At 45.6% G+C, this 22,561-nt stretch overlaps 1 protein-coding gene across 4 annotated transcripts in view; it reads left to right on the top strand.

Annotated features, from left to right (window-relative positions):
* The window catches only part of ODAD1 (outer dynein arm docking complex subunit 1), a 346,929-nt gene that overhangs the window by 313,923 nt on the left and 10,445 nt on the right, over positions 1–22,561 (top strand). For all 4 annotated transcript variants that reach the window (XM_077259489.1, XM_077259486.1, XM_077259488.1 and 1 more), the window contains exon 14: positions 6,654–6,747. In XM_077259489.1, the coding sequence (XP_077115604.1) occupies positions 6,654–6,747 (94 nt within the window). The remainder of the gene's footprint in view (positions 1–6,653; positions 6,748–22,561) is intronic.

Here is a 22,561-nt window from a genome sequence, read left to right as displayed (position 1 = left end):
AGCTATTTAGGTCTTAGGCCAGAGCTGGGCATCTAGCGATAAATAGGAAATGCTACCTGGCTATTTCTAGTTGCGCGGCAGGCTTAGTTCATGGTCAGTATAGTTCCATCTTCCGAGAGCTTGTCCCTCTATAGGCTTGCTATGATCTCTGCCTGCAGAGATCATGACAAACATCCTACTGAGGCGCACAACCGGTGGCCGGAACGCCGAGGGAGTATCACAATATCCAGCTTCAAGCAATACTCCAAACAGCGGCAGGACAGTCAGTCTAAGGCGGGCTGTCTCACTTAAATCACCTATGCAGTCTTGGGGGGCAACTTGTGGAGAGGGGCGACTCTAGGGTCCCGGAAGAGCTCCGAGCCTACCCGTCAAACGGGTGCCGTCCCAACCGTAACATCAGGGAGGGACGGAGGATTAGCAGAACATCATCTAATCGAGTTGTGAGGGAACTTAAGAAACAGACACAACAGTTGTGGGGACTTTCCGTAAGCACAGCAGGGGAGGACCACAACACATAGCGCTAGAAGGAAGGCACAGATTTCCACCTGTGAGGAGAACTCTGGAGGTGCCATTGGACCGGCCGGACTTGCGCAGCCTGGTTATCCGGATTCCGGACTGAGGACCCAGAGATCTTCAGTAAAGAGGTAAAGAGACTGCAACCTGGTGTCCTCGTTATTTACCGCGACCTGCACCCCACAACTGCACCGCACCATCACAGCCTCACCACCACTATCATCATCACTCATTGCACCGGACGTCCCCCACCGACCGGCAGGGCCACGGACCGGGTCTAGCCACCGTGACAACCCCAGAACAGAGACATGCTACCTCATAGAGACTTGGTCCCCTCTTAAAGGGGACGTTCATGTGTTGCACTTAGAGAATAGTATTGCTTTAAGACTGAGAGATAGCAATAATGTTTTGATAAAGAGAACGTGATGATAATGTTTATGTGAGAAAGTTATATGTATCCAACTAGTTAATTGTAAAGAAATGCTGGTAATGCAATACTCCAAACAGCGGCAGGACAGTCAGTCTAAGGCGGGCTGTCTCACTTAAATCACCTATGCAGTCTTGGGGGGCAACTTGTGGAGAGGGGCGACTCTAGGGTCCCGGAAGAGCTCCGAGCCTACCCGTCAAACGGGTGCCGTCCCAACCGTAACATCAGGGAGGGACGGAAGATTAGCAGAACATCATCTAATCGAGTTGTGAGGGAACTTAAGAAACAGACACAACAGTTGTGGGGACTTTCCGTAAGCACAGCAGGGGAGGACCACAACACATAGCGCTAGAAGGAAGCCACAGATTTCCACCTGTGAGGAGAACTCTGGAGGTGCCATTGGACCGGCCGGACTTGCGCAGCCTGGTTATCCGGATTCCGGACTGAGGACCCAGAGATCTTCAGTAAAGAGGTAAAGAGACTGCAACCTGGTGTCCTCGTTATTTACCGCGACCTGCACCCCACAACTGCACCGCACCATCACAGCCTCACCACCACTATCATCATCACTCATTGCACCGGACGTCCCCCACCGACCGGCAGGGCCACGGACCGGGTCTAGCCACCGTGACAACCCCAGAACAGAGACATGCTACCTCATAGAGACTTGGTCCCCTCTTAAAGGGGACGTTCATGTGTTGCACTTAGAGAATAGTATTGCTTTAAGACTGAGAGATAGCAATAATGTTTTGATAAAGAGAACGTGATGATAATGTTTATGTGAGAAAGTTATATGTATCCAACTAGTTAATTGTAAAGAAATGCTGGTAATGTTCCCAGAAAGAAAGTGAAAGCTAGAAGAAGGATGCAGTGGGCCCGTAGGGGTAGACGTGGTGTCCAGCATACATGTCAGTAAGAAAATAATGAGAAGGTTTAATGTTCTATAGAAAATGTTTGATAATGTTGATAGATAACGAGGACAGAAGGTGAACCCTGAGTCCTCCTAGGAGTCATGTAGAGATGACTCGGTGCTCTTGAACTGAAAGTAATGTTATGTTCTATACTGTGTATAGTAGTTGAAAAGACAGAAGGCTCGGGCTGAAAGGAGCGGTCCTGTAAGGAAGGAGAGGCAGTAGGTCTGGTGCCGTTAGGACAGGCGGTCCTGCAGATTTAAAGAAGGAGAATGTAAAAGTTAAATTGCCTTATAATGTGATTATAAGAAGGTCTTTAGCGGATTCCGAGTGTACATCCTTAAAGGCGATGTTAAGTTATTGTTCAAAAGTTTGTACTAGTAGAATACCCGGTTGGGTAAGAAAAGTTATTTATAGCATGTTGCTATGATATTTAATCATGTTTGTAACGTTCAAGTGTCCTCACCTCCCATAAAGGGAAGCTCTGTTTAAACATACTTATTGTTATTGCACTCAACAAAACTGTATGTCTTTTTGCTAACTTGTATTGTTGTTTTCTTCTCAGTCCCGGAGTACTGTGTTTAACCAAGGGGGAGTGCAGCGCCCCAGAGTCCTGGTCGTTGCAGTACTGTGGCTCCGCCACTAAGGGGAGCTATGGTACGTCTGATGGCACTGAAGGAGTTCATCTGATCAGGTATCACAGACACCAATGCATTTCACCGCTGGGCCTCCAGGGGGAGCTAAGGGTTCTATTCATTAGGCCACTCCTCACACACTGGTAAAACTGGGGGTCAGGCAGGAAGTTAGGGAGAAAGCTGACTGGGTTGGAACCAGGCAACACCTTGTGGCAGAGGGTGTTGTGGGGGGAAGATACAGTAGGGTCTCTGTCAGGGGTGGGATCCTGGCAGAGGCTTGGCAACTTGAGCGAACGTAATGGGACCGTGCCTGCTCAGGATAGCGGCGGTGCCCAAGGAAGGATCAGAAGCGAGATAGATTGTGCTGAGTGAGAAACGAGATCAAAGCAATAAGGCGAACACCAGTAGGAGTCGTGCTGTAAGACCGAAGCAACATCCTACTGAGGCGCACAACCGGTGGCCGGAACGCCGAGGGAGTATCACAATATCCAGCTTCAAGCAATACTCCAAACAGCGGCAGGACAGTCAGTCTAAGGCGGGCTGTCTCACTTAAATCACCTATGCAGTCTTGGGGGGCAACTTGTGGAGAGGGGCGACTCTAGGGTCCCGGAAGAGCTCCGAGCCTACCCGTCAAACGGGTGCCGTCCCAACCGTAACATCAGGGAGGGACGGAGGATTAGCAGAACATCATCTAATCGAGTTGTGAGGGAACTTAAGAAACAGACACAACAGTTGTGGGGACTTTCCGTAAGCACAGCAGGGGAGGACCACAACACATAGCGCTAGAAGGAAGGCACAGATTTCCACCTGTGAGGAGAACTCTGGAGGTGCCATTGGACCGGCCGGACTTGCGCAGCCTGGTTATCCGGATTCCGGACTGAGGACCCAGAGATCTTCAGTAAAGAGGTAAAGAGACTGCAACCTGGTGTCATCGTTATTTACCGCGACCTGCACCCCACAACTGCACCGCACCATCACAGCCTCACCACCACTATCATCATCACTCATTGCACCGGACGTCCCCCACCGACCGGCAGGGCCACGGACCGGGTCTAGCCACCGTGACAACCCCAGAACAGAGACTCAGAGGCCCGGTACCGGGTACCCCTCGGCCCTGCGGCAGTGGGGGCACTCCATACTGTTTGTTATTTTACATTTTACACTGGTAACCAGGGTAAACATCGGGTTACTAAGCGCGGCCCTGCGCTTAGTAACCCGATGTTTACCCTGGTTACCAGGGGACCTCGGCATCGTTGGTCGCTGGAGAGCGGTCTGTGTGACAGCTCCCCAGCGACCACACAGCGACTAAACAGCGACGCTGCAGCGATCAGCATCGTTGTCTGTATCGCTGCAGCGTCGCTGTGTGTGACGGGGCCTTAAGGTGATGACGTCTGTAAAGCGCTGTGGAACTAATGGCGCTATATAAGTGAGGAAAATAATAATAATAATATGCAGTAATGAATACATTTACACTCAAAATTATCTGTTTGTGAGCAAAATTTAGAAACTTTCTGTTATTTGCAATAAACCCATGAAACGAGCAATTTAAATAGCTAAACACAACTAATGTAACAAATGGTTTCTCCAAAGTCAACTCAAAATGTCACTTTTGCTGATGATTGCAGTCTCAGAATTATTAATTCCCCTCATAACAAGTATCCTTAGTACTTAGTAGAGCTTCATTGACTTTTATAACCTGATCCATACATGATTCATAGTCAGACCCCAGCTTCTGGCATTGTTCCTCCTGAGGAACCTTAGCCCATTTTTTACTGACAATGGCCTCCAGTTTTATAATTTTCTTGGGTTTGTGCGTTACAATCACTTTCTTCAAATCCCATCAAATATGTTCTATGGAATTGCTGACTGTGTCAACAACTCTATGACCTTCCAGGATTTCTTCTGAAATCAAGCCATGGGGTGGACTTTCAGGTATGCTTGTGATCATTGACCCATTAGAAGGTCCAATGATGCCTATCTTCAGCTTCACTACTGAAGGCATTATGTTTTCTTCTCGAATTTTCTGATACTTGATTGAAACCATCTTGTCCTTCACATGCTGCAGGTTCCCAATGTCAAAGGATGCAAAGCAGCCCACAGCTTCACCGAGCCACCACCATGCTTCACTGCAGGCATCACTGAGCCACCCCCACCAGGGTTCCTCATATCCAGGGTGTCCCTTTCAGTGTATACTTCATTCTTACTGCTCTAAATATATTGCTTATCCATAGGCCCCCAAAATATACAGTTTTATTTCATTGCTCCACATAACAGAATCCCCAAACTCCTGAGGCTTCTTTATATGCTTCAGAGTATACTGAAGGCAGCTTTTCTTGTGCTTCGGCCTTTAGTATGTGCCTCGGTGTGCAGACTGAGTCATCAGTGCCTGTTGCCACCAAGTCTTCTGCATGTCTTTTAGCAGTTACTCATATTTTGGACTATCCGCCTCCAGGGGAATCTGGTAACAGCCGGTAATGTCTTTCTTTTTCTGCCAAGGTCAAGTAGTGAAGTCCTTTAACATTGAACGTGGGAACTGTGCTTTCATCTATATCTCTAGAAACATCCAGTACCTATATCCAGTGTCGGAATAGAGTGCAAAGGGCCCACCAGTAACCAACTACAGGGCCTCACTTTTTAGCTTAATTCAAATGTTGCGTATTTCTCAATCGCAAATGTATATAACAATGATCTTGGTAGATTGGTAAATTAATAAGATGCCGCCTCTGTCTGTACATAGTGATTCAGGTACATCATGCCAAGTACTGCTCATATAAGAGGGTGGTGGCCCGCCGGAGGATTCTCCTGTTCTCCTGTGGGCCAGTCCAAGCCTGCCTATATCCATTGTGCATGCGGCGCCCCAGGGTCCTGGTCGTCACAGTGGTATTGCTTTCCTCTCGGGGAGAGTGATGCTACGTTTGGAGGCAAGAAAGGATAACTGCATCCAGGTATCACAAACATGCAACACATTCATACTCCAGACCACCAGGGGGAGCTTCTGCTCCTATTTATTAGGTCACTCCCCTATATATATATAACTGGTAATCTGTAGGGAAAGTTAGTCAGTTCCAGGCAGAGCTCCAGACAGGAGTTCTGTTAGAACGTTCCCGACCAGAGTCCGAGGAGGATGGAAGGTTAAAGGAGCTGTGCATGCCCTCAGAGCTGCAGCTCCCGGAAAGAGACATTGAAAGGCAGAACTGTATTGCAGCGAGCGTGAAGGAAGTTGAAGCAAAGGAGATGATACCAGAAGGGGACCAGCCCCACTCAAGCTGTCTCCTTCTGAGGCGCAAAATCCCAGTAGCCGGAGCACCGAGGGAGTAAGGACCTCTACGCCTTATTTCAGAGACAGGCAGGACAGCTAATTGCAGGTTACCTGTCCGAACCTACACCCAGGAGGCATGGTGACACCTACAGAGCCAGGTTATCTAAGAGACCCTATAAACAGGCTCAAGTCACCAGTCATACGGGTTTTGTCCTATCCTATATGGGGGACAGAGAGAATGAAACACCACATCTGTGAGACCCTTATGTGAAGCCATAGGCAGTAAGGGACTACACCACCACAGCGCAAGGGAAGGCTACTGATTTCCACCTAGATAAGGGGACTCTGGACTTGCCTCCAAACCAGCCGGACTCTGCCTGCCCTGTGATCTGGTTCCCTGGACTGTGGATGCTGAAGTCTTCAGTAAAGGTAAAGAGACTGCAACCTTGTGTCCTCGATCATCACTGTGCCTCTCACCATACCACCATCTACACACCGGGAAGCCCTGGGGAAATACTTCACCTGTGGGAAGGTATACCATCTAGCTGCAGTAACATCGCCCCAGCGGACCCCTTAAAGCAGCGTCGGTCACAATGACCGAATACCACAGGTGGCGTCACGAACATTCCCCTTAAAGACCTTTCCCTTTTACATGGACATCCCAGGGCCACGGACCGGGACAGCCACCGTGACATCCCCCTGTGGACTGCAGGACCCGGTACTGAGTACCCTATTGCCCTGACGGGGCGACTCATGCACATAGTATGGTTACTGTCCATGGGTAAAGATTACTAAGGTTTTTCCAACAACCAATCTACAGAAAATTTGATTAGCAGCTACAGATATAATAATTAAATTCTGTCCATCACAGATGAGACTAATGTTTGCAGTTCTCATGTTTTATATAGGGATGAGTATGACAGCGACAGTGACTCCGCTATGGCAGATGAAGAAGAGAGACCTCTGACTCAGGCAGAACTGCGGGAAAGAATTATGAGAGGGGTAAGATACATGATTCTCCATATCACATGCTGGTGAATGACAATGTGATATATATGATATATATTCAGATTTACACTCCAGGACGGTAAAAGGAAAGAAAGAATGTAAAGCAGGCTCGCAATACATAATTCTTTTCATGATTTGTCCTGGGTCGTCATGTGCCGGCTGTTAACACCTATATTCCCTATGACTGATGACAGCTATCATTTTGGTTCCTGGAAATCAAGTTATCACAGCCGCAGGCTTGCTTCTATTATAGCTGAGAATAATCCGTTCCTGATAAAGGTACCATGAGTCTCATTCTAAGGTGAATGGGAACAGCTTTCTGTAATGCCTTAGTGTATGCACAGGACAGAGCACAAGGAGCTGTAACTACAGATGGTAGAGCCTCAGGCATTTACCAGGCATGGTGTCCCTTACGACGACGTTATTGGGCTTCTCCCCCCGGAAAAGCCATGCTTTTAGTGAAAAAAGTACATCCTATGGGGCATACGATAATTTGTCACATTCATATATGTTATGATGTTGTATGGAGCTCAAATAGGTTTCTTTGCATAAAACCTTGCAGTCATTTAGGTCTTAAGTTTTTAAGTCAAGGAATCCATCCAAACAGAACACTAAGGTTGGCCGACCAAGTATGATTTTATTCTTTATTATTATACTGCCTGCTACTAAGCTGAACTCTTTAAAATGCTAATTTTCATACCCAATATGAACATTTTCAAAAAGAATTCTGACGGATTTTCAAAGTAACTACACCGGCCTCATCAGTGCTGTATTGCCAAATCTGGTGACAGACATGCTTTAAAATGGGACTAACTATAATTTCACAAGTTGTACCGCTACTAGGACAACCCCTTCTCATTCACAACTCTTTGTCCTGATAAAATAAAAAAGCCTATACTCGCCTCCTGTGCCACCATTCCTGCGGTGTCGGTACTCACTGTCCCAGGTCTCTCGTGCAGTTGTATGACACGTGACCCCAGCGACCAATCAGCGCTGGCGTCACTGTCCCCGCCTTCGGACAAATTGAACATGAAGAGGAAGTCAGAGCTGCTGCTGATCGCTGACCTCCTCTTCATGATCAGTTCGACAGGAGGCGGGGACAGTGACACTAGCCCTGATTGGTTGCCAGGCACCATGTGTCATATAGCCATATGAGAGTCCCGGGACCGTGAGTACCGACACTGCAGGAACTGGGGCACAGGAGGCGAGTATAGGCTTTTTTATTTTATCAGGGCCGCGCGAGGGAAATGAGAAGGGGTTGCCCTAGTTGTGGACACCCCCATTAATGATCAATAAAAAACCTTTATGCAGTTGTCTATCCTGGGTAACCTGTGCAAAGCAAATATGTTGTGCCCCCTAAAATGATGAAGCAATAGCACTCACCCAAATATTTCCACAAGAACAGTATTGGACCCCTTATGCCCCAAGCACAAGTATTATAATTTAGCAAAAATACTGATGTTATTGTGGTTTGAACATCTAGATGGTATGATGGTAATTTATACTAGTGGAGCTTTCCATTGTGCGTGACTTGGGCTACTCTCGGATGCCCAGTCCGACTGCTGGGTCTACTGGCCATAGCCAACTACATCATATCAGCCAACTAGCCAAATAGCTCAGAGCCGGTGGAAGGGCCGTGTATTGTGATCCGAGCACGGATCGTATCTTATAGACATACGAGATGATCCTAACATCTTCTTAATCTGTTTTTTTACTCCCGCTCTCACTGAAGTAGTAGTCAAGTTTGCATTTTTCCAGTTTTTCACTGGCGTCTTTTGAGCCTTTCTTCTGACTTGTATAGAGCTTCTTCAGAGTGAAAAATGGACGTCACGCCTTTTAATTGCTTATTGTCTTTGGAAATCTGAAACTGTTAAAAAATTATCAAAAAACTGACCATGTGCTCAGCAAGTGTTTTTTTTCTTAGAACGGCTTTTTCTTTTGAGTGTTTCCTGGGTGTTTTTTCGGACAAGTTTTAGAGTGGACCCACTTGAAAAAGATACCCAAAAACCTGCCGGAAAACTGTGCACAACTCACACAAGTGGCAGATTTTGGTTCTGATGTCTAGGGGATGTTTTAACAAAACCAGTAAAGAATCTGGAAAAAGAAATGCGTGGGGCTGGTTTCACACATGCAGTTTTTCAGCGCTATGGTTTGTCCTTCCGACTGCTCTGTTTTGGAAAATCAATATATAAAAAAATCTTCAGAGAATCTGCCCTGAGTCGCTGTGTCATGCTGGACGTCCCAAATAACTGTAGGATTAGAGGATCCTGCAAACCTGAAAAAAGAGAAAGACCGCAAATGCTTTCTGATGTGATGTCTTGTTGCAGTCCCCAGTGTGGAAGCCTAGGGCTCGGCAGCTGCTGTCATTTCCAATAAGGGGCTCCTCTATGTGTCCTGTTTACCTTTTTGTCTCCGTTTCTTTGGGGCATTTTATCTGGAGTGTCCCATAGAAATGTAAAGGGACTTGGGAACTTTACAAATAAAACAAATCAGTCCTTCTACAGCTGTGATTAGCCTGGGGCTGTAAGAGAAGCCCGGAGGCTGTCCTCCTCGCAGTCATGCAAGATTTATTACCAGATATCAAGCAGAAGAATTGTACCAATCCACATCACATTATGCTGTGCCAACAGGAATTACTACTGCTGATATCAGGGCCAAGGCCCCTTTACCACTTATATACGACATTAATTACTTATAGAGACCAAACTGAGAACCTGAGCGGAAGACGGCAATGACATTGTATTAAATATCATATGTGCTGTATATACTGAGATTGGGAATATGATCATGTGTTCTAATCAAGGACACATACATGGAGATAAATCAATAAATCAAGGTAATGCTTATCCAAAATGGGCTGATTGTCAGGAGCGATGAGCTAATTATAGATCCCTCGGCTAGTCATTAGTAGGAAATTCCGAAATTATCTACGCTGACTGGCGTCCCACAAAGGGTTTAGTGTTTGGCTTTTCCCCCTGGGCTGTCAGATCATAGCTGAGTGAGGAGACGGGTGCCATTTTCTTAAAGCCTGCAGGTATGGTGCAAGCTACACTTTCCCCTGTCACCGCTCAGTGTTCAGTGTGAGTGGTAACAGGAGATGCAGGGATGCGGCGAGCAGAAGTCCTGGATGAGGTGAGAGAGTGGAAATCAGCATAGAAGTGGACAGAGCAGGGTCATAGATTACACCACTGCTCCCCTAGAAGTGGATGGAGCAGAGTCACACATTACACCACTGCTCCCCTAGAAGTGGATAGAGTGGGGTCACACATTACACTACTGCTCCCCTAGAAGTGGATGGAGCAGAGTCACACATTACACCACTGCTCCCCTAGAAGTGGACAGAGTGGGGTCACACATTACACTACTGCTCCCCTAGAAGTGGATGGAGCAGAGTCACACATTACACCACTGCTCCCCTAGAAGTGGACAGAGTGGGGTCACACATTACACTACTGCTCCCAAAGAAGTGGACAGAGTGGGGTCACACATTACACTACTGCTCCCAAAGAAGTGGACAGAGTGGGGTCACACATTACACCACTGCTCCCCTAGAAGTGGACAGAGTGGGGTCACACATTGCACCACTGCTCCCCTAGAAGTGGATAGAGTGGGGTCACACATTACACTACTGCTCCCAAAGAAGTGGACAGAGTGGGGTCACACATTACACCACTGCTCCCCTAGAAGTGGACAGAGTGGGGTCACACATCACATTACACCACTGCTCCCCTAGAAGTGAACAGAGTAGAGTCTCACATTACACCACTGTGCCCATAGAAGTGGAAAGAGTGGAGTCACACATTACACCACTGTGCCCATAGAAGTGGACAGAGTGGAATCACACATTACACCACTGCTCCTCTAGAAGTGGACAGAGCGGGGTCACACATTGCACCACTGCTCCCCTAGAAGTGGACAGAGCGGGGTCACACATTGCACCACTGCTCCCCTAGAAGTGGACAGAGCGGGGTCACACATTACACCACTGCTCCCCTAGAAGTGGACAGAGCGGGGTCACAGATTACACCACTGTGCCCATAGAAGTGGACAGAGTGGAGTCACACATTACACCACTGTGCCCGTAGAAGTGGACAGAGTGGAATCACACATTACACCACTGCTCCCCTAGAAGTGGACAGAGCGGGGTCACACATTACACCACTGCTCCCCTAGAAGTGGACAGCCCCTAGAAGTGGACAGAGCGGGGTCACACATTACACCACTGTGCCCGTAGAAGTGGACAGAGTGGAATCACACATTACACCACTGCTCCCCTAGAAGTGGACAGCCCCTAGAAGTGGACAGAGCGGGGTCACACATTACACCACTGTGCCCGTAGAAGTGGACAGAGTGGAATCAAACATTACACCACTGCTCCCCTAGAAGTGGACAGAGCGGGGTCACACATTGCACCACTGCTCCCCTAGAAGTGGACAGAGTGGGGTCACAGATTACACCACTGTGCCCATAGAAGTGGACAGAGTGGAATCACACATTACACCACTGCTCCCCTAGAAGTGGACAGCCCCTAGAAGTGGACAGAGTGGGGTCACAGATTACACTACTGTGCCCATAGAAGTGGATGGAGTGGGTGCACGCATTACACCATTGCTACCCTAGAAGTGGATGGAGCAGAGTCACCATTAAATCACAGGGTTTCCCAGGGTCAGCCGCCATGAAGCAGGGGCGCCATATCCGCTGTCAAGTAGGGTGCCAACCTCCGCTGTCTAGGCAGGTATTCAGTTAAGGAGACAGTTCAGTGCCTATAGAGGGGTCCTGTTTATCTTATACAATCTAATACATATCAGGATGATGTACGTAGGTTCTTTCTTGTAGGGATCTACCAATATCTGTCTCCCCATACCCCTCTTTTCTTGCCCTTGTGCCCTGACTGTCTATTCGTAATGAACCCCTAGCATGATGTGAGTGTGTGCTTGTCATCACTTCTGTAGGGTTTTCCAGGGCAGAGAGGGACAACCGCCGAGGAGCAGGGCGCCATTTGTGTGGTCTTTTGCTGACCGACAGGTTCTCAGACAAGGGCATTTACCACAGTGAGAACCTAGTGTGCACATTTTAGTGTAGTGTCTGTGTTGGTTCGTTGTTGTTAGTCTTTTCTTATATTACTCTTATTAAAAGTTATATTTTATTACTATAATATTTTAGGGTTCCTTTCATGTTAGATTTCTTTATTCTGAACCTTCTAAATTCTAATTACCGTAGCTTAGAAACAAATCAATATAAATATTTCAAGCATCAATCAAACGACGGTGGAAATTGTAATCTAGGATGTCCTGTATGTTCTATCCATGCAAAGATTGGTGTACTGTATGTATTACCTAGCAAACCTAGGACACTAACTACTGCATGTTACTAAATCTTGTGTCACCCTTATGTAAGAGAACAGTGGATAAGGGCCGTCCGGTCTGGGTGTTAAATGGACCTGTGGACCACTGATTATTAGAGAGACCCTGATTTCAGCGATGTTTTGCTAGATGATTAGTAAATCTGCTGCCATATTCATGAGCTCTGTATAAACCCACCTCTACTGCTGTCTGGCAGTTTTCTGCCTATGCACAGTGTAAACAGAAAGCAGCCAATCAATGGTGTGGGCGGGTTTATACAGGGCTCAGCATTTAGAGAACAGCTAAATCTGCACCAGATAAAATAGGGATTTTACTAAAACTACAGCGAGCAGCCCAGTAGGGTCTCTGCCACTACATCACGCAACTGTCAGATGAGGTATCAAAAGCCTAATGACATAGACCCTATAAATATTAGAAAACCTGACATTATTTATTTATTTATGCCAGTAAAATGCAGCGTTCGGTTTTCAGACCCTAGATCCTGCTGATGCTTTGTTCTTCCTGACTTCCGCTTCATTTATTAGAGCAGGTGAATTACAGGATAACACTGATGTAATAAGGATGCAGCGGGGTACATCATGCGAGGCTCGGAGTCCGTCTACTAACATGGTGAGAAAGGAAGACTGACAGATTGGTGATTATGACTCCACGCTAACTCATCTCATTAGCAGCCGATGGCCTCAGTCAGTCAGAGCTTGGTCTGACATATCTCATCCTACAGAAATCCTAATTGGGGGATTACACCACCACCTACAAATTCAAACTATGATGTCAAAAATCTTCTATTCTAATTGTACATTATTAAATAAGAATTTCACTCTGTCACGGGAATTTTAATCCTTCATCCTAATTTCTTTATTTTGTACCCATAAAGAAGGCAATAAGGCATGACTGTCAGAATAACCTACAGCAACTGCGAAGACAGTAAAAAGGACTGAGCGGTCCTCCATAGTAGGAAGAGCAGCTCTGGAGCACAAACTGCAGCTGCTATAATGTTTATGAGTGATATAAGGTGCATCATTCTGTTATAACAGTATTACAGCAATGGATTTTTCAACCAAAACAATAGATCTGGGGGCTATAATGAGCGTATAATGTGTCTGCGTGCAGCATATGGACATCATAAGGACAATGCAAGTGAATGGGGTAGGTTCTTACCTATGTGTGTTAATACATAAGTGAAAATCGTAGCACGCACTACTACTTTGATCCGATTTGTGGCTCAGATGCCCCCATTATGGGTGCTCATAAAACACATCACATTCGATTTTTGAAGGACACATTGTAATAATTAATAAAAGACTATATTGATAATTGTATTTTTAGTGTAAAAAAGGACATATGGTACTGATAGCATACAGATGACAATATGGATTTTTTATGGATGACGTTGCATACACTTGACTGAACCCCGCCTAAGGGAAATAAACTGAGTTTTAAGTTTTGGTTTGTTTTTTTAATGTAAAGACTGAATGATCAATCACCTTCCCTTCTGTGTAGGACCCCAGAAATTAGTGGTAGGGTGGGAGCTGCTCATCTTTTCAGATCTTCCTTTCCTTGTCAAGCTCCAAATTCCCTGGGATTATCCAGCATAACATTTTTAGCCTTGTAGCTCATTTTCTCCCTTTTAACAATTCACCCCGTCATAGGATATTAATGTGACAATGACACAGATGAGCCGGCTGATAAGCGTTATCTATCCGTTGCCTTGTAGCCTTAGGAAAGCCCCCAGCATAATTCTTTCACAGCTTGATTATGTGATCCTGGCAATGCTGCAGCTGAATTTAGATTGTTCACCATTTTGTCATGTAATGTAAAGTCATTTCAAAGCATGACTCAGAAGCCATGTACTAAAAAAATCACATTATAGTATTAGAATTATCTTTACAGGCCACTGTGGAGAGCGCATCAAAGGAAAACTGGATTTCAAGTCTGCAATGGCCCTCGCTGTGCCTCAAATCATTTCTTCTATGATCTCTCTGTGGGACTTTTTTAGCAAAATTATAATTTCGCAATTTATTTTTGCATCACATAAACTCAAAGACTTTTCTCAAAAACAATCTTACCATTCAGTCTATCATTTCTTAATTTTTTTTTTTAATGAAATGGTTATGGACAAAAAATAACAAGGCCAGGTTAGCAATTAGATGGCTGGCAAACATCAATTTTCTTAAACAGGACCAGTCACCTCTCCTTGTTTGTTTTCGTAAATGCATGTGTTCCCCATCTTTTCACAGAACACTTTGTTGTGCCCGTTCCTCTGTTATTGCTCCTATAAATTTATTTATTAATTGACAGCAAGGTGTTACCAGTTCGGGGTATGTCCTTCACACTGTCCAATCGGTGCTGACTGTACTTTATAGGGATACGCCCCTTTGACATCTTCTAGTCTCCACCCAGGAAGAGCAGAGGAACAGCACAAAGCAGACTTATGAGAATTGCGATTTTACAGGGAATATAAATTTTTACTAAATTGACATGTCAGGTCATCTTTAAAAGAGTCATCAAATATCAATTTTGGTAACATCCCCCATTAGAATTTTAAAAGGGTGGTCCAAAACCAAAGTTTCATTTTAATTCTAAATGTCTATATACTTAATATAATAATCTAATCACAAATGCCCTACCATTCCCTCTGTACTCTATCTCCTTTTTTATTTTTTTACTTCCCCAGTAAATATTGAGATACTCAAGCGGGATGTCCTCTGGGGACAGAGGCTGCGGTCCCTGCTGAAGCTGCTCTTCACACTATGAAACAAATCGTCATTCAGTGACGTTCATTTCAGTGGTTGGGTAGGAGTTCTACTGAGTATGTGTTAGCTGTCAATTCTGACACATGCTCAGTATGAGCTCCCAGCTCTCAGTGCTTTATTTCTTTTGAATGCACAGTGACAGTGTGCTCCTTCCTTAGATCTAATGAAAAGTGATGAGCCGGCAAGGGTGTGCACTGTCAATGTGCATTGAAAAATAGAGAAATAATCAAGCAGGGAGAACACAGACCAGCGCAGCCCCCTAAAATGGACTGCACTGACACTTCCTTTTAGGGTGATAAAAGTAGCTTTTGCAGTGACCACAGCCCCGGTCTCCTGATGCTGTCCTGTTTGAGTGGCCAAGCATGCACTGGGGATTCTCAAATAAAACATAATCAAAATAGAAGTAAAAAATAAAGCAGGTAGATAGAGTAGAGAGGGAGTCTCCATTCAAGGAGGAGACGTATGACCCCATTTCTTGTGATCATTAGGGTCCCAGTACCAGGTGAGGGGGAGGGGAGTGGAAAAGTGATAACTTGTAATCTTGGTACAATCCTTTTAAGAACAATTCTCTATAGATATGCTTATTTAAATCTATCAATCTGCATTTCATTAGCAATCTACACTCACCGGCCACTTTATTAGGTACACCTGTCCAACTTCTTGTTAACACTTAATTTCTAATCAGCCAATCACATGGCGGCAACTCAGTGCATTTAGGCATGTAGACATGGTCAAGACAATCTCCTGCAGTTCAAACCGAGCATCAGTATGGGGAAGAAAGGTGATTTGAGTGCCTTTGAACGTGGCATGGTTGTTGGTGCCAGAAGGGCTGGTCTGAGTATTTCAGAAACTGCTGATCTACTGGGATTTTCACGCACAACCATCTCTAGGGTTTACAGAGAATGGTCCGAAAAAGAAAAAAAATCCAGTGAGCGGCAGTTCTGTGGGCGGAAATGCCTTGTTGATGCCAGAGGTCAGAGGAGAATGGGCAGACTGGTTCGAGCTGATAGAAAGGCAACAGTGACTCAAATCGCCACCCGTTACAACCAAGGTAGGCCTAAGAGCATCTCTGAACGCACAGTGCGTCGAACTTTGAGGCAGATGGGCTACAGCAGCAGAAGACCACACCGGGTACCACTCCTTTCAGCTAAGAACAGGAAACTGAGGCTACAATTTGTACAAGCTCATCGAAATTGGACAGTAGAAGATTGGAAAAACGTTGCTTGGTCTGATGAGTCTCGATTTCTGCTGCGACATTCGGATGGTAGGGTCAGAATTTGGCGTAAACAACATGAAAGCATGGATCCATCCTGCCTTGTAGGGAGCATCTTTGGGATGTGCAGCCGACAAATCTGCGGCAACTGTGTGATGCCATCATGTCAATATGGACCAAAATCTCTGAGGAATGCTTCCAGCACCTTGTTGAATCTATGCCACGAAGAATTGAGGCAGTTCTGAAGGCAAAAGGGGGTCCAACCCGTTACTAGCATGGTGTACCTAATAAAGTGGCCGGTGAGTGTATATAATTAACAACATAGGACATAACTGCTTCAAGGATAGCAAGAGAATGTTAACCTCTAGTGTGGCAGATATGGAACGATTGACTCAACATTCTATGATTTCCAAAATCCTTTATTCTTTTCCATATTATTTCAGAATTGCATATATTTATTTTATAAGCTTATAAATTATTTTGCTCTGACTCTCAGGTTAAGCAAGAAGTATTTAAAAAAATGATTGCAGCTTTCTGTCCATTTCTATTGATTATACAAGCTCTTCCCATTTATATCCCCTCAGTATTTTTGATCATATCGAGCAGTGTAAGGGTTCATGCAGATTACCTTATTTTCGATCTGAGTGCAATCCGACGAAACATCAGATCACATTCAGACCAATGTTATTCTATGGGGCCTTGTGCACATCTGATTTTTTCCTTGGACAAAGTCTATTCAAGGAAAAAATATATATAAGAAAAAGATCTCAGCATGCTCAATTTGCATCCAATATTCCGATTATATTCGGCCAATGTCAATAAGTCTGTGGAAAAAATGGGACTGCCCGTGGATGACATCTGAGTGCAGTCCGATTTTCCCAGACTGACAGAATGGAGATTTTTTTTTCCATCTTCTCCTCATCCGACAAAATCGGATCATACTATGATCGCATACGGATCAAACTCTAATCAGAGCATGATCATTGTGAATAGCATAATCGTCTCAATTCCCCCATGTGATGGCACAGCATTTATTCTTAATTATGTCAAACATATTTTCCAGTAGGTCAAGAGACATAGGCCATTGTTCATATGAGCCTGAATGTTGACTCTTGAATTGATGTTTGTTACAACTTATTGTGCTGCTATCCTTGGAGGACAGGGACGCAGGGTCAATCGATGTTTGCTAATATGTGGATTACCCATTATATGAGTTCATGCAGCTCGTTGATCTGCAAACATTGAAAGACAATGCTTTTCATCAGATTCTTCTTTGGAAAATTCTTCCAGTTCTGTGAGATTCTCGGGTCATCTTGCATGCACTCCTCTTTTGAGGTCTAGCCACAGATGTTCAATGATGTTCACATCAGGGACTGTAAGGGTCATTGTAAAACCTTCAGCTTGTGCCTTTTGAGGTCGTCTATTGTGGATTTTGACCTGTGTTTAGGATCATTATCCATTTGTAGAAGCCATCCTCTTTTCAACTTCAGCTTTTTTACAGATGGTGTTATGTTTGCTTCAAGAATTTGTTGAAATTCCATTAAATCTGTTCTTCCCACTACCCAGGAAATGTTCCCCTTGCCATTGGCTGCAACACAACCCCAAAGCATGATTGATCCACCACCATGCTTAATGGTTGGTGAGATGTTATTTTCCTGAAATTCTGTGCCCTTTGCTCTCCACACATACCTTTGATCATTGCAGTCACAGAGTTCTATTTTAACCTTATCGATCCACAGTTTCCAAAATGCATCAGGCTAGTTTAGATGTTCTTTTACATACTTCTGACGCTAAATATTATGGTGAAGATGCATGATGGGTTTTCATCTGATGACTCTTCCATGAAGGCCATATTTGTGCAGGTATCTCTGAACAGTAGAACAATGTACCACAACTGCAGAGTCTGCTAAATCTCTATGAAGGTCTTTTTCAGTCAAATGCAGATTCTGATTTGCCTCTCTAGCAATCCTACGAGCATCTCTCACTGAAATTTTGCTTGGTCTTCCTGACCTTATCTTGACCTTCACTGTTCCTGTTAACTAACATTACTTAATTACATTTTGAACTGAGGAAACGGAGCTTGAAAATGGTTTGCTATCTTCTTATAGCCTTTTCCTTCTTTGTGGGCCTCCACCATTTTCATTTTCAGAGTGCTAGAGAGCTGCTTAGAAGAACCCATGGCTGGTGTTTCTTGGCCTCAGGTGAGAGAAAAATGAGTTTTTATAAAGCTGAGAAATTTGCATCACCTAACAATGATAGTGAACAAGCTGTAACACTAAAAGGCTAATTAAGGTCTGAAAATTGGGTCACAGTTATCTGACCATAGAAATCTCCAATGGTGCACAAACTTTTGCATCAGCCCATTTTCCTTTTTGTAATTTTTAAAATGTAAAAGATTAAAAAAATTATGTATTTTTTTCCTAAAATGCAAAGAAATTTGTTATGAGTAACCTTAGGCCTTTTAGAGATCATTTAATCTTCAATTATTCACAATAACTGTAATTTTGACCAGGGGGTGTTCAAACTTTTACATGCCACTGTAATAGTAAAGATCAATTGCCTCTTTATGAGAAATTCATATAAATCTCCTTTTTGTAATAAAATTTTTTATGTAAATCTCCTTATATTGTAACTTGTAATTGCAGCGCCCCAGAGTCCTGGTCGTTGCAGTAATGTCATTTTTCCACCAGGGAGGGTGATATTACATCTGAAGGAAATAAAGGAGCTCTTCTTTCCAGGTATCACAAACCATACACCACTCTTCACACTCCAATCCACCAGGGGGAGCTACGCTCCTATCTATTAGGGCACTCCTCACAGAAGGGTAAAACTGGTGGACTGGATAGGAAGTTGGTCAAACGCTGCCTGGGCTTGACCCAGTGAGTTCCTGTCAGGCAGACAGAAGGAAAAGGAGGAACATCTGAGCTGCATACAGAGAGTCCCTGACAGGGGTGGGATCCTGTCAGAGGCCGAGCAAGATAGAAAGACATGGAGCTGCGCCTGCCCCACGTGCGGCAGCATCCTAGGAAAGGACATGAAGAGAATTGTGTTGTAGAGGGTGAGAAACGAAGTCATAGCACAAGGAGATAACACCAGAAGGAGTTCTGCCCTGTAATAGGCTGCCTCCTTCTGAGGCGCGAAGCCGGTGGCCGGAACACCGAGGGAGCAACCATCTCCAAGCCTTGCTCCAGAGACCGGCAGGACAGTCAATTCCAAGTCAGCTGCCCGACCTTAATACCTAAGAAGACATGGTGGCAACTTGTGGGGGTCGGGGCATCTCCAGGGTCCCTATAAACAAGCCTCAGGCCATCAGTCTTACGGGTTTGTCCTATCCATATCATCTGGGGGACAGAGAGGAAGAAATAACGTCTAGAACATCTGCAAGAGTTGTGAGGACCTTACCGAGAAGCTCAGCAGGGAGGTACTACAACACACAGGCGCTAGTGGAAGGCTACTGATTTCCACCTGGATAAGGGGACTCTGGATTTGCCTTCAGACCGGTCAGACTCTGCCTGCCCTGTGGTCTGTACCCTGGACTGTGGATACTGAAGCTTTCAGTAAAGGTAAAGAGACTGCAACCTTGTGCCCTCGTTATTCACTGCGCCTCTCACCATCACCGCCTACACCTCTGGGAAGCCCTGGGGATACACTTCACCTGTGGGAAGGTATACCATCTTGCTGCCATAACATCACCCCAGTGGACCCCTAAGCGGCGTCGGTCACCCTGACCGAATACCACAGGTGGCGTCACAAACACTTCCCCTTTAAAGACCTTTCCCAAAACCATAAAAACTCTTTTCTCAAAGGGCCACGGACCGGGTCGGGCCACCGTGACATTCCCCCGAACCGAAGGACCCGGTGTCGAGTACCCCATTTGTTATGATCCCAATGGCAGAGGATCTCTGATATTCCGGCAAGATAGCAAAAAAATAAATACTGCTCTAGGGAGGTGGAAACTGGGCTAACCGCATACCTGATCCTGACACAAACAACTAAAAGTAGCCGTTGAATGTGCCTACGTTGGTTCTAGACGTCTCGAGCCAGCCGGAGAACTGACTACCCCTAGAGGGAAAAAATAAGACCTCACTTGCCTCCAGAGAAATTGAACCCCAAAGATATAGAAAGCCCCCAACAAATAATAACGGTGAGGCAAGAGGAAAACACAAACATAGAGATGAACTAGATTCAGCAAAGTGAGGCCCAATAGTCTAGATAGCAGAAAATAGATAGTGGACTATGCGGTTAGCAGAAAACCCTACAAAACATCCACGCTGAACATTCAAGAACCCCCACATCGACTGACGGTGTGGAGGGAGAATATCAGCCCCCTAGAGCTTCCAGCGAGTCAAAAATCAAATGTAAAGCAAGCTGGACAAAAACACTGAATAATGCAAACGATCCAAATTGTACAAAACAGACTTAGCTTTTCTTGCATGAGGCAGACTGAAAGGAATCCGGAGGAGACCAAATAGGTCTGGATACAACGATGCCAGGCAAGAGACTGAGTCCAGAGGAGACTCAAATAGGAAACACCCGCTGCTTAACGACACAGCTGGAGCTCAGGCCTGCAACAAGACATACCTAACACAAAATACTGTTAGTGACCACCAGAGGGAGCCCAGAAACACAGTTCACAACAGTACCCCCCCCTTGAGGAGGGGTCACCGAACCCTCACCAAGACCCCCAGGGCGATCAGGATGAGCAGCGTGAAAGGCATGAACCAAATCAGCTGCATGAACATCAGAGGCGACAACCCAGGAATTATCCTCCTGACCATAGCCTTTCCACTTAACTAAATACTGGAGTTTCCGTCTAGAGATACGAGAATCCAGAATCTTCTCCACCACGTACTCCAACTCGCCCTCAACCAAAACCGGGGCAGGAGGCTCAACAGCAGGAACCATAGGCACCACGTACCGCCGCAACAAGGACCTATGGAACACATTATGAATAGCAAAAGACACTGGAAGGTCCAAGCGAAAAGACACCGGGTTAAGGATTTCCAAAATCTTATAAGGACCGATAAAGCGAGGCTTGAACTTAGGAGAGGAGACTTTCAAAGGAACATGCCGAGAAGACAACCAAACCAAATCCCCAACACGAAGTCGGGGACCCACACCACGGCGGCGGTTGGCAAACCGCTGGGCCTTGTCTTGTGACAATTTCAAATTGTCCACCACATGGTTCCAAATCCGCAGCAACCTATCCACCACAGAATCAACCCCAGGACAGTCAGAAGGTTCAACCTGACCCGAGGAGAAACGAGGATGAAAACCAGAGTTGCAGAAAAAGGGTGAAACCAAGGTGGCAGAACTAGCCCGATTATTAAGGGCAAACTCGGCCAGTGGCAAAAAGGTAACCCAGTCGTCCTGATCAGCAGAAACAAAACATCTCAAATAAGTCTCTAACGTCTGATTAGTTCGCTCGGTCTGGCCATTAGTCTGAGGATGAAAAGCCGACGAAAAAGACAAATCAATACCCATCTTAGCACAAAAGGATCGCCAGAATCTGGACACAAACTGGGATCCTCTGTCAGATACAATATTCTCAGGGATGCCATGCAAACGAACCACATTCTGAAAGAACAAAGGAACCAAATCAGAGGAGGAAGGCAACTTAGGCAAGGGCACCAAATGGACCATTTTAGAAAAACGATCGCACACCACCCAGATGACAGACATCTTCCGAGACACCGGAAGATCCGAAATGAAATCCATGGAAATGTGCGTCCAAGGCCTCTTCGGGATAGGCAAGGGCAAAAGCAACCCGCTGGCACGAGAACAGCAAGGCTTAGCCCGAGCACAAATCCCACAGGACTGCACAAAAGAACGCACATCCCGCGACAAGGAAGGCCACCAAAAGGACCTGGCCACCAAATCTCTGGTACCGAAAATCCCAGGATGTCCCGCCAACACCGAAGAATGAACCTCAGAAATAACTCTGTTGGTCCATCCATCAGGGACAAACAATCTCTCTGGTGGACAACGATCAGGCCTATCAGCCTGAAATTTTTGCAGCCCTCGTCGCAAATCTGGGGAAATGGCAGACAAAATTACACCCTCTCTGAGAATACCAGCCGGCTCAGAGACTCCCGGAGAATCAGGCACAAAACTCCTAGAAAGTGCATCAGCCTTCACGTTCTTCGAACCAGGCAGGTACGAGACCACAAAGTCAAAACGGGAGAAAAACAACGACCAACGGGCCTGTCTAGGATTCAGGCGCTTGGCAGACTCGAGGTAAATCAGATTTTTATGATCAGTCAAGACCACCACACGATGTCTAGCTCCCTCGAGCCAATGTCGCCACTCCTCAAATGCCCACTTCATGGCCAACAACTCCCGATTACCAACATCGTAGTTCCGCTCAGCAGGCGAAAATTTCCTTGAAAAGAAGGCGCATGGCTTCATCACGGAGCCATCAGAACTTTTTTGCGACAAAACAGCCCCTGCACCAATTTCAGAAGCATCAACTTCAACCT

This window comes from Ranitomeya variabilis, chromosome 4 (assembly GCF_051348905.1).
Source record: "Ranitomeya variabilis isolate aRanVar5 chromosome 4, aRanVar5.hap1, whole genome shotgun sequence".
Taxonomy (NCBI): domain Eukaryota; kingdom Metazoa; phylum Chordata; class Amphibia; order Anura; family Dendrobatidae; genus Ranitomeya; species Ranitomeya variabilis.
The sequence above is the reverse complement of the archived record's forward strand: the minus strand, read 5'-3'. Positions and strand labels throughout refer to the sequence as shown.